Genomic DNA, 10895 nt, shown 5'->3' on the forward strand with positions numbered 1-10895 from the left:
CCTTTATTTACAGTAAAAAAAAGAAAGAAGAAAACGTTGCTGGAAAAAGAGAATTCTGATTTTACAGAAAATGTCACTATTATAAACTTTCATTGATCAGTGAAATAGAGCAAAGCTAAAATCCCAGAAAGTCTGAAGTCCTGCTTTAGCCGGACATTCAGACTGGTAATAATAATAATAATAATAGTTAATATTCAGTACTTATTTCAGTTACTTATATTGGGGCGGGTGTAGTGTAGCGGTTAGAGGTTCCGCTGTCTGCACGATCGATCTGAATTTCGAATCCGCTCCAGTGCTCAACAACCTTTTCTTCCTCCAGGGTCGATTGGTATCAGACTTGTTTGCGAGGATAAAAACGCTGACTTTACACATCGGCTAGCCATTGCAAGTCATTGTATAGACCAGCTATACTTTAGTAAACCTCAAACGATCCTGAATTGAAGTGAACGTGGGGACGCATCCCAAGCGGATTGATTAACGCAAGAGACTTTATCCTTTATCTTTTATCCACTTAGTTACAAGCCATATAGTACCCAACTTTTTTTTTTGTCATTGTAACATTTTTTTCGTCGGCATGAGAACATTTGCTCATATTCAAAACATTTGTTTCGGAAGTGTGATGTGGTATTTGAATGTAAAACTTTGGACCTGAAAGTCGTTGGTCTTTTTGAGTGTGTCACATCATGTTGTTGACTGTAAATGGAGTTGAGGGAGTAAGTCGGATTAGAATTTTAATCTCCGCATCACAGAGCTTGGTTCCTTTCATTTGAAAGAAAATGCCAATTTTTTTGTCATGATAGGCTGAATTAGATTCATTTGTGGGTTCATTGTTGCGGTAAAATAGTAAAGTTAGTGTTAGAGTTATGAGGAAATGAGCGTGAGAACAACTGAAATCCGGAAAGAACAAATATGGTTAGGCTGTTTACTGTGTACGTATGGTTGATATAAACATTGGAAAGCGATAAATACACACATGTTTTTGCATTCGGAATAATTTCTGAGTCTCCTTAAATATGCCTAATTGATTGGTCCAAAGGTGACTATTCTCATGTCTCGTAGTCGCTTACAAGCTGAACCGAGCTTCATGTCGTTTTTACACGTCTGCATAGTCACTAGGTTTTATTGAAGTATTTCAGTTCTGAATGTTCCTCTTCAAAACAAAACAAAAGCAAAACAGCCTTCACGTTCCGTCCTAGATCTTCAAAAATGATCTACACGCCTTTCAAAATTCGGTAGAAAACCGAAAAAAAAACATTAGCCACTTTAGTTTTCAGATGAAATCTGTACTAAAGATCATGTTCATGGTCCTTGCAACAACGAGTACGAGTGAGCCTGCCATGGATTGTCGTAAGTCAACAAAATACAATACCAAATGTACAACAATGTAATACAACGTATGGAGTTCATGTAAAGTAGTTCTAAAGACCTTTTTGAGCAAAACTCCATTCACTTTTATGAAGTACAGAGTAGATGTCTTGGTTTTTTTTTGCTCTTTGCTGTAGAAGAAGAATGGAATTCAATGTATCATATCAGTATGCTTTGTGACCATTTCTCCGTCCTGCATCAGAATTACGCTTGAAAGTGAAGCTTCCTTTAAAAAGGGAAGTCAATAATGCTTAGATTCATTGCAGCTGGTCTACATTTTTGCACCATGCTTTGCGTGATCGGGAGCCGATGTGTTCTCGTTGAACCAATTGGGTACCCAGGATGTCGTCAAGCAAAATGCATTCCTCAAGGTAGGAAGCTTCAAATATGTCAAGTTTTCGAAAGCATTTAGTGTCGACCACTTTGTTTTTTATAATCCACGTGATTCTTAAGCAATAAAAAAATTGAGAAGCAGTAGTCACTTCTGTAGACGAGTCCTTTGGTTACCTTTTAAGAAATGAGGTCAGAAAAGTTGCTTCTGCTTTTTTTCCCTCACATCCAGAGAAAATCTGTTCCCTTCTCTTCATTGTAGCCTTTCAAGCTTTTCACGGATACTTCCATAACATTCAATTTTCCTGGATCTATGTATATCTTAGATCAATGTTTTCAGACTGTCCTACTATAAAATACTGTCCTTTCGGTGAACGTCTGGTACTTAAAGAGACGGAATGCAACTATCCACCTTGGTGAGAGATTTTTTTCAGATTTCTTTTGATAAGAAGTCTGGTAAAGTATCTGGCATGAGAGGCAGCCGTAATCCCGATCGAAGAAGCTATTTTGATACAAATGCTATAGTTATCCATGCATTACGGAAGCGAGCATCTTCCATTCCTTTGACAAAATTGTTGTGGTTCAAATTTGTGTTTTTTTAAGTTGTCCTTGTCCCACATGTGTGGGACCATATATCAATCCTGGAGGACCAATGATACCTGCAGAAGGTTCGGGAAGTAAATGACTGCCCGTTCGGACGGCTGTGTCCAACACCCTACAATATCAGTGCATTATTTTAATGTATCATCAATGTAATAAATTCATTTTGCAGTGGTTTATTCTTGGCAACATTACTCGTACCCTACGTACACGTTTTTCTCACCATCTTCGTATGAACTTGAATTCGTATGAATTTGAAATTACTTCATGAATTCTGTTTCTTGTTAGATTTCAGTTGTAAACAAAGCTTCACTTCTGGGCGATTTTCGCTGTTTTTTTTTTTGAATTCTATGTTTTTGTTTCTTGGACACAAGCGTGGATGTATCCAATGTGTTTTCAGTGAACATACGTCAAGGATATGGAATAGATGAGATGTTTTAGGTATCAGAGATGAAGGAAAGCTACTATCGGTAGCAATTAGAAGGTGAGAACTGCGCTTCTGATCCAGGTTTGAGAAAAACAAAATAAAAAAAAAATCACACCAAAAACAACTCGAACTACAACCTTACACGGTTAAAATCAGTTGTAGGCGTGTCGAGGTCCACCAGTGAATTCTCTCAAGCTCTCTGGTTGTTACTATGTAAGCGTATTACATTAAAATTATTTGCAGAAGGAATGTTTGGCATTCACTGATTCAAATACAGCGCAATTCACCTTTGGATATTCCTTTTTTCTCTTCAGTGTTGTTGTTTAGGGAGACATGTCAGCCGTGACTTGGATAATTCAGTACTCACTTACGCTTAATATTACAATTAATATTTATTTATTGATATTTGTAATTTTGAAGTACTGCGAGAAAAAATCTCTTTCTTTTATGTAGCTTTAATGGAAATTGATGACTTGAGCATGAGATGCTAAAGAAACGGAGGAGCTTATCCCTCAGTATTGTAGGCTTTGAAATACACCATTGATACTTTGTGGACTCTATTCCATTCATTTCAGAAATTTCTTGAAGTATTTTTGTACACAATAAAGTCGTAGCGTGGGCTGTGTTTTTGGATTTATCAGATTTATAGTTTCAATCACTATATTTTCAATATCCCGTTTTATTTTATCCAAACATTTAATATGAGGTATACATTGTGTTTAGTATAAGGTTCTATTCTTACAGATTAGAATCAATTTTCTCGTTGTCGGTTCTACCTGTAAAGACGCATACAATGTTATCCGTTTTTCCTCGGATCCTCATCCAACACCGTTCTCCTTCGCTAAAACCTTTATCTGTCTTTCTTTCACTTTTTCATGCTCTTTCAAAACTTCTAAACAATTTACTAGGATCAGTAGTGGTTCCAATGTGCGATGCGCATGCCATTAATCCTTACGACCTAAATTCTGAAAATGATCAGAGCTCTTTTTAAGTGGAGAGGGCCAGCTTGTGACTGAGACTTTTCTAATGCGAATGTTTTATTGCACGTGATAAATCCCTACAAAAAAGTCAGTTCCACAGCCGAGGATCGATAAGAGATTTACCACCACTGCGATGAGCGCTTGAACCACTGTCCACTACTATGAAGGGCGAGTGCAAAGTCCATCAACACAGGTAGTTCCAGCCGGGCATCGACGGCAAGTAGGGCCCATTTTGTAAATCTGGTTGCCAGGTTGTCCTGCTCTGGAAGGAAATCTTTATCTTAAAGATGGCATCTGTGGAAATTTTTGTAACGGCAGTAGTCCTTTGGGCAAGCATTCGGTACATGTGGTCATACTAAAACAGCAACTAATGCAATGTAGAATTTCCAACCAACGAGAAGCCAGTTTACAGTATTTACGAACGGTTTTCTTTTGTGATGGAATGTGGTGTTTTGTAAAGGGCAGTGATTTCTCTATAGCGGCTATGAACCAGCTACTCTTTGGATTCAATTCAACTGGAGAACACCGTTTCGTAAGAGTATTTTCGTAAGTCAAATGGAGTTGGGCATGAAAACTCTAAAATTATTACGAATGATACAGAAGACACGATATTTTGAAAAAAAACACAAAGTTAGGGGTCTAAATCACGAATATGAGCGTGTCCCCGCTCAATTTCCCCTAATCGCCCTACAAGGTCCGTTAAAATGTTCTGCCATTGCACATGCTCTGGTTCCTTTAACAGCTTATTCATTTGGTTTCACCTAAGAAAGCTGCTGAGGAGACTTCGCTGATCTTCGACTGGTCATTCGTGGATATATAAGGACGCTGCGTTCCAACTTACATAGGAGCGGACGCCTTTTCTCACCTCGTTTTGAGGAAAACTTGCGGAAATGGAGGGGTCACTCTCGTATTTGTAATCTACATCCGGAACCGTATATTTTCCACGAAGTTTCCACACCACGCCAATTTTGTGATGCGCTGTCTTTAAAGGCATCACTCCACGAATCTGAGGTGGCACGGATTTCAAGTGGAGTATTTGTATACGGGACCGTAGATTATGGAGAGGTAGGTGGTTCGTCCATTTCTTGCTAATTGACGTAAAAAAGAAGGGAAGATGCTGCGCGTGCACAAGGCTGGCGCGCTCCAATCGAACTCCTTGTAGAAAATGCGCGCCGGAACGCCCGACACCGTATCTTCCGGGCCATTTTTACGGCAATGAGGAAGAAATAGACGGGATCACCCTTCTCTCTAAAATCTACGATCCCGTATACGAATACTCCACCTGAAATCCGTACCACCTCAAATTTGTGGGTGGTGCCTTTAAAAGCGGAAACTAGCAGGGATAGTCCCTTCAAATAGTTATATTTACCGCATATTTTTCTCTTGTTGAAAAATCGGTAGAGTTGTACGTACCCTGGTCCATAATGGCATACTGATAGGATAAAGTCAGGACATTTCTTTATTGCGCAGCCAATCTTCTCGTGAGTATCCCAAGCCATCTAAATGAGATGAATCAATATTCATATCCTTAATGTTTCCTTCTTGAGATCTTTAAATCCTTAAAATCTCTACATGAGATGTGTTTTAGTTGCTTAGCTGTTCCTTTTTGAGTGAATAAAGAGAAAAAGGTTTCACTAAAGGGGATCTTTTCCTGGATTCTTTTTTGGAAAAAAGATTTCGTTAAAAGAGATCTTTTCTAGAAGATTACCTGAAGTTTGTTTGTAATATTCGTAAGACTTTATTTGAAAAGAAACAATACCTTCTAGTCATTTAAACATTTAAACAATTCCACTTTTTTCTTTCTTTCTACCAAAGCCCTCTTTTTGAAGAAACACTTATTTTCGAGCTCATCTCAATGAAAACTAAGTCCGACAGCCTTTTTTTGTATGCATTTCATAGAGATTCGATTAAAAAAAGAGCTGCACCTACCTGGGCAAAATTCGATATTCCCTCATTGGTCTGGAAGATGTTAGTGCCTTGCGGTACACTAAATGACTCAATTTGTCGCCACCATCTATGACATGACTGAAAAAAATACTTCATGTTTGATTAATCAACGTTGTAGACATTTGTAAAGTGGACGCAAAAAGCAGGCAAACGTACTCTTGTGGCTACCACAGTATTATTAAGAACAAGATTGGGGAAATTGTGGCGATTTTCGGCGTAACCGGAGCGATTATTTGCAGGAGATTCTGTGTTGGAGCATGCCTGCACCCATGCGTAAGCAGTTGTTTCTGCGTTGCAGTCGTATGTCTGAAGAACGCTTGTAAGAAAAAAAACTCCCCTAAACCTGCACCTTTTGAATGTAATCTGAAATTAAAGAAAAATGCTTATAGGACCGAAATACTCTGTTCGTTGTTAAGATGACTACGGATCTGATTTTATTTCTACTAATTTTAACTTTTTCTCACCATTCTCATCATTTTCGACGCTCTTCGCATCATATTTCCAGTTTTTCCGTTTGGAGTGGTCCCTAGAGCCAGTTCGGATCTTAAATATTTTACTCGCTAAAATTTTTATTTGCACAGTGATAGTGGATAGAATAATAGATCCTACTGCTGATCAAAATTAAGAAGAAAATAGATGTTCGTACCGATGCAGATTATGTAGATCCACGAATATTTTTCTAATCGAATCTTCCAATATATGAGAGTTGTTGGGACATATTGTACTGGGAGCTAAATATACAGGAGAACTGATAAGGTTTGAAAACTGCGAAAAAATTGAGGTAAAATCGAATTAGTAATCGTAAGTAACAATAGCTGATTGTTGTGTTTTGATAATACTTTATTCCCTCGGAGTCCTACGATGCAGTCGCTTTATGATCGATACTTAGAAGTTTGGTGGGTGACAGTGCTGCTTGCGGAGCGGTACGAGGTGTAATGACTGGGTGTAGAGCACCCGGTAGGAGCTTCCGTTGTGGCTGGACAATCGATCGATGCATGGAATACTTACTGGTTCCAACCGTGTCTTTCATGGCTTCCCGCAACCCATGGTAACTCTGCACACGCGCTAATAAATCTCAAGCAGTTCTGAATTGAAGTCAAACGCAACGTAGGCCCTTCCCCATTGGGGTTGATCAGCGTCGTGCACTTTATCCCTTATCCTTACCATCCCCAAGGATATACTGAAATCTTCCAATAAATATAGAATTATTTGAATGCCAAGTGAACTGTGCGCTTTAGTCTTGGAGAAAAGTAAAAAGGTGATGCTTCTTGTTACTTTTTTTTTCAAATACGATATAGTCCTTCTCAAGCCCCTGTTTCTAATAGATGCATTTCTAACGTTCGCAAAGTCTATATCGTGATGTTGCTCACCAGCATAACTATGGTTAGTGACAGATTTCAAGTTCCTCTCGAGAGCCAACGCGAGGTTGCGCGTGTGTAGCTATTTAAGGAATTGACTAAATTTCAAACATTGCATACACTTATCAAAATGAGAATTCCTTGTTGAAGATTCTTTTCATAAATAAATCTAAATTAGCTTAGGTTTCCACTCACCGGGAGGTTTCGTAGTTGTGGTTGTAGTTGTTGTTGTAGTAGGTGTAGTAGCAGTGGTAGTAGTAGTAGCAGTAGTAGTTGTTGTTGTATTTGGTGTTGTTGTTGTTGTTGTTGTTGTTGTTGTTGTTGTTGTTGTTGTCGTTGTTGTTGTATTATCAATGTATCCGGGTTTACATAGCTTGTCATTTTTCGCACATGTTGAATCTTTGTATGTCGTGCATTCAGAATTTTGACTACAACCAGGTCCAACTTCATAAATATTGGTGTTTTTTGCTGGAGTCCTGAAAATGAGTCATTTCTTCTATTTCTACACCTCCGCATCCGTTAAAATTTATTTTCTCCACTTACCGTGGATTCCCTTCTCCACCCAGCTTCAATGGGACATTCTACATTCTAAAATTCTACTGGAGAACTTTTTCTTTCTCTTGCACTTTCCTTTCAGTGTTGGTCTTTCAGTCTTTTACCTAATAATTTCAGCACTGAGGTGAAAATGAAAGAAAAAACTTCAACCGCTGGGGAGACTTGGTGCAATTTAAGACAATTTTTGGAGGGTACGGCAATTTTTGACTGATCCGGATTTGGTTTCACCATGTGGCTAAAACCCGCCGAAGTTATAAGAGCTAGGATAAAAGGAACTTCTTCAGAGTTCTCTTTGAATTATTCAAGAAGTGATCCTGTTTTCACGATTATTCACAATGGACAGATTTGTTTCCTCAAGGCGTAGGCCTGTCGGTGGGAAGAAGAGCTTCATTTTTACCTTTTTTTCGCATTAATGCTGGGAAGATTATGCACAATTTCACACTTACTCATGGGAGGCCACACATGCCACATAGAATTTTGATTCGCAGTTTTTCTGTGCACAACCAATCCTTGTGAGCTTTCCGTTGGCCAACTAAAAGCATACTGTAGCGATGTTAGCCCTAATTCGAAGAAGAAATAACTGGAGAACTGTTGATGCTTGGAAAAAAACAAAATAACCGTAGCAAAACTCTTCAAGTTATCACTGGTAAAAAGCGGAGGATTCTGAACACCAGTTGTCGTGACTTCACTCCACCATCCATCCACTGTTTGCTTGAGAAGTGGGATCGCATTGCAAACGTTCAAGTCTATTCTAAGAATTAACCAATTTTATGGCACTACAGATTCAAAATCGCGCATTTTATAGCATTTCCAATCATTGAGGAAGTACACGTAATAAGAGAACTAGGAAGAAGTCTTACGTTTTTATGAGTGCAGCCTGTCCAGGCAGAGCTGTTATTTTTCCATCACATCTATCGACAGCTTCTTGTGCGCGAATTTCGAGAAGACAATCCCATGTCTGAACCACATTCTATGTGTGGCTATTCTTAAAGTGCTACTACTTGAATATAAAGTTCTCGTAATAGTAATACTAATAATAATCGTATACTACTTTTCAGAGCAGATCGATTCGGTTGTTGCCGATCTCTATACTGGTTGTTTTTTTCACTTTCAATCGTTTTTTGGTTATCAAGGTGAGCGCTGTTGTAGTCTGCTTCTTTGACGTTTTCTTTGAGTAATCTTTTTGCTGATTCATTCTTGTGAGGTGACGAGGCGTTAGAGGACATAAATTACACGCGACTTTTACTTTCCAGGCTATGAAAAAGCTGAAGACGGCGAAACTCTAGCCAGAATAAAGATCAACATTAACCTCTGTTTTGCTCAAGAAGAGTAATACACGATTATTTCTGGAAGTACCTTAAAGGCATCACTCCACGAATCTGAGGTGGTACGAATTTCAGGTGGAGTATTTGTGTACGGAATCGTAGATTATGGAGAGGGGGTGATTCTGTCCATTTCTCCCTGTATCAATGGAAACGGACAACTCCGAAACGCTTTTTCTTACGACGTTCTCAATTGCAGAGCGCCACCCTTGCGCCTTCCTCCGCATGCGATTCGTCCAAAAGTGTTTCCGACGAATCGCAGGCGGGGCGGGGTTGGGCGGAGCGCAAACGTTGCGCACTGCAACATAAGCCGTCATAAGAAAAAGTATACCGGGGTCGTCCGTTTCCACTGATACAAGCAGAAACGGAAGGAATCACTCTCTTCCACACAATCTGCGACCTGGTATAGGCATAACCCACCTGATACCGATGCCACCCTTGATTCCTGTGGTGATACCTTTAAGCTTTTTTGGCGCTTTGTAACACTAATTCCGGCATCTGGTAAGCGGCATTCATTATAATGCAACTTTTTAAGTTTTAGAGATCCAAAGGTTTTGAACATTCTTGGAAAAAAGTAGTAACCTCTCTGCTTCAGTCAAAAATCATATTCTACGATTAAAAATTGAAATTATCACCGTGATCCACTTGATAGGTTTAAAAATTTAAAAAAAACCTAAAGTGATTGCAAACTTGCCAGTCTGTACACATTCTGTCCTTGTGGGCATGTGCCTGAGGCATTCTTTGATGTTCCTTTCGCAATTTCTGATCTATAAGTGTTCAGAGTGCTGATGTATTTCTGTCGTAACGCGTCCTGTGACTTGAAGTTCCAACATTGATAGTCTTAAATTCGCTGTAGTGACAGCAGTTTCAAGAAGAAAATAACAATTCTTTTTGAATCTATTAACTAAAACTCGCTCTCGCTCCACAAAGAAACACCGACGGTTCAGAAAATAAATTATTGCCAAGGATTATAAAAATTAGTTGCTGTCGTTACTCCAACAACCCTTGTGGTACAATCTCCTTCGGAGTACTAGCAATCTTTGGAGTAGTAGCAATCCTAGCTATGGAGGAAATCTAGGGCAGAGGAATAAAAATCTTCTGATTGTAAGCTTTTAGGGAACTGCTGATCTCAAACACCTAATTTTCTTCCTTATAAAAAGAGTTCTTGCAATAAACAGTTGATTTTCGTTGCGAAAAAGTTAGGCTATGCCTAATATTTAATTTCTCTTAAACTAACTCTTTCTCTGAATTTAACTTATCTTTTACATCCAAGAACCACTTCTTTTGCAAGTATAACATGAACTGTCAAAGAATTTTGATTGAGTGTTATCATCTACTATTTTGTTACTTTTTCAGTTCAGCGAGCAAGCAAACTTCTCCTTTTGATTAGTTTTTTATTCGTTTCACTTCTTTTTATTTGTTTATAAGGACAGATAACTTCTGACTTGGCACAAACCTGTGGCATCGATAACACCAGCGAGGAGCAATGAGGTGACCTAAACACTCTTCTTATCATAACGAAGGGAAACTGGATCTCACTCCTTAGAATCGAAATGAAAGTACCCACCAAAAGTGTTGGAAACATCGCTGGATATGGTGAAAACATGACCCGGTGAGAGATTTTAAAAGCGACTAAAATCTTTTTGAACAAGTTTTGTACAATCCACGTGGTCTTTCAGAGTTTTTTCGTCCACCGTCCTGGGTTTTTACCCATCATTTGCGACAGATTAGCTCGACCCTCGATTCATTTCACAGATGGTTTTGTTGGTAAATTCCAAGTAACAACTGTAAAAATAATTTTCAGCGTCATGAAAATATTCGTCACCTCTATCGTTAAGTACAGGGAGCTAGGGAAAAATTCATTTTTTAAAATAATTTGGCTCATTAGATATGTCCTTCCAGAAGTTTCTTCTGGATATCGTATCCTCGAGTAGGTTAGCACCCACCTCACTTTCAATAGCGTATCTCTTTTTGTGAATTTCTGTAAGTTTGGGAATTTTTCGGTTATGCA

At 38.7% G+C, this 10895-nt stretch overlaps 2 protein-coding genes across 3 annotated transcripts; one reads left to right on the forward strand and one right to left on the reverse strand.

The window, feature by feature from the left end:
* Positions 1-1651: 1651 nt before the first annotated feature.
* RB195_013724 (uncharacterized protein) lies at positions 1652-2380 on the forward strand (the record flags this gene model as incomplete). Its single annotated transcript, XM_013438527.1, has 3 exons — positions 1652-1736; positions 2036-2111; positions 2299-2380. The coding sequence occupies 3 exons, from the start codon at positions 1652-1654 to the stop codon at positions 2378-2380; spliced, it is 243 nt and encodes an 80-aa protein (XP_013293981.1).
* Positions 2381-3861: 1481 nt separating this feature from the next.
* RB195_013725 (uncharacterized protein) lies at positions 3862-10469 on the reverse strand (the record flags this gene model as incomplete). Of its 2 annotated transcripts, XM_064203683.1 has the most annotated exons (13): positions 3862-3964; positions 5116-5201; positions 5632-5727; positions 5806-5955; positions 6114-6192; positions 6296-6380; positions 7203-7483; positions 8009-8094; positions 8181-8313; positions 8423-8520; positions 9579-9724; positions 10341-10380; positions 10452-10469. In XM_064203683.1, the coding sequence occupies 13 exons, from the start codon at positions 10467-10469 to the stop codon at positions 3862-3864; spliced, it is 1401 nt and encodes a 466-aa protein (XP_064059563.1). The 2 variants fall into 2 exon arrangements, with proteins under 2 accessions (XP_064059563.1, XP_064059564.1); XM_064203682.1 differs by lacking the exons at positions 9579-9724; positions 10452-10469 and having other exon boundaries at positions 10341-10400.
* Between the last annotated feature and the right edge of the window lie 426 nt (positions 10470-10895).

This window comes from Necator americanus, chromosome V, assembly GCF_031761385.1.
Source record: "Necator americanus strain Aroian chromosome V, whole genome shotgun sequence".
In the NCBI taxonomy this organism is placed as follows: domain Eukaryota; kingdom Metazoa; phylum Nematoda; class Chromadorea; order Rhabditida; family Ancylostomatidae; genus Necator; species Necator americanus.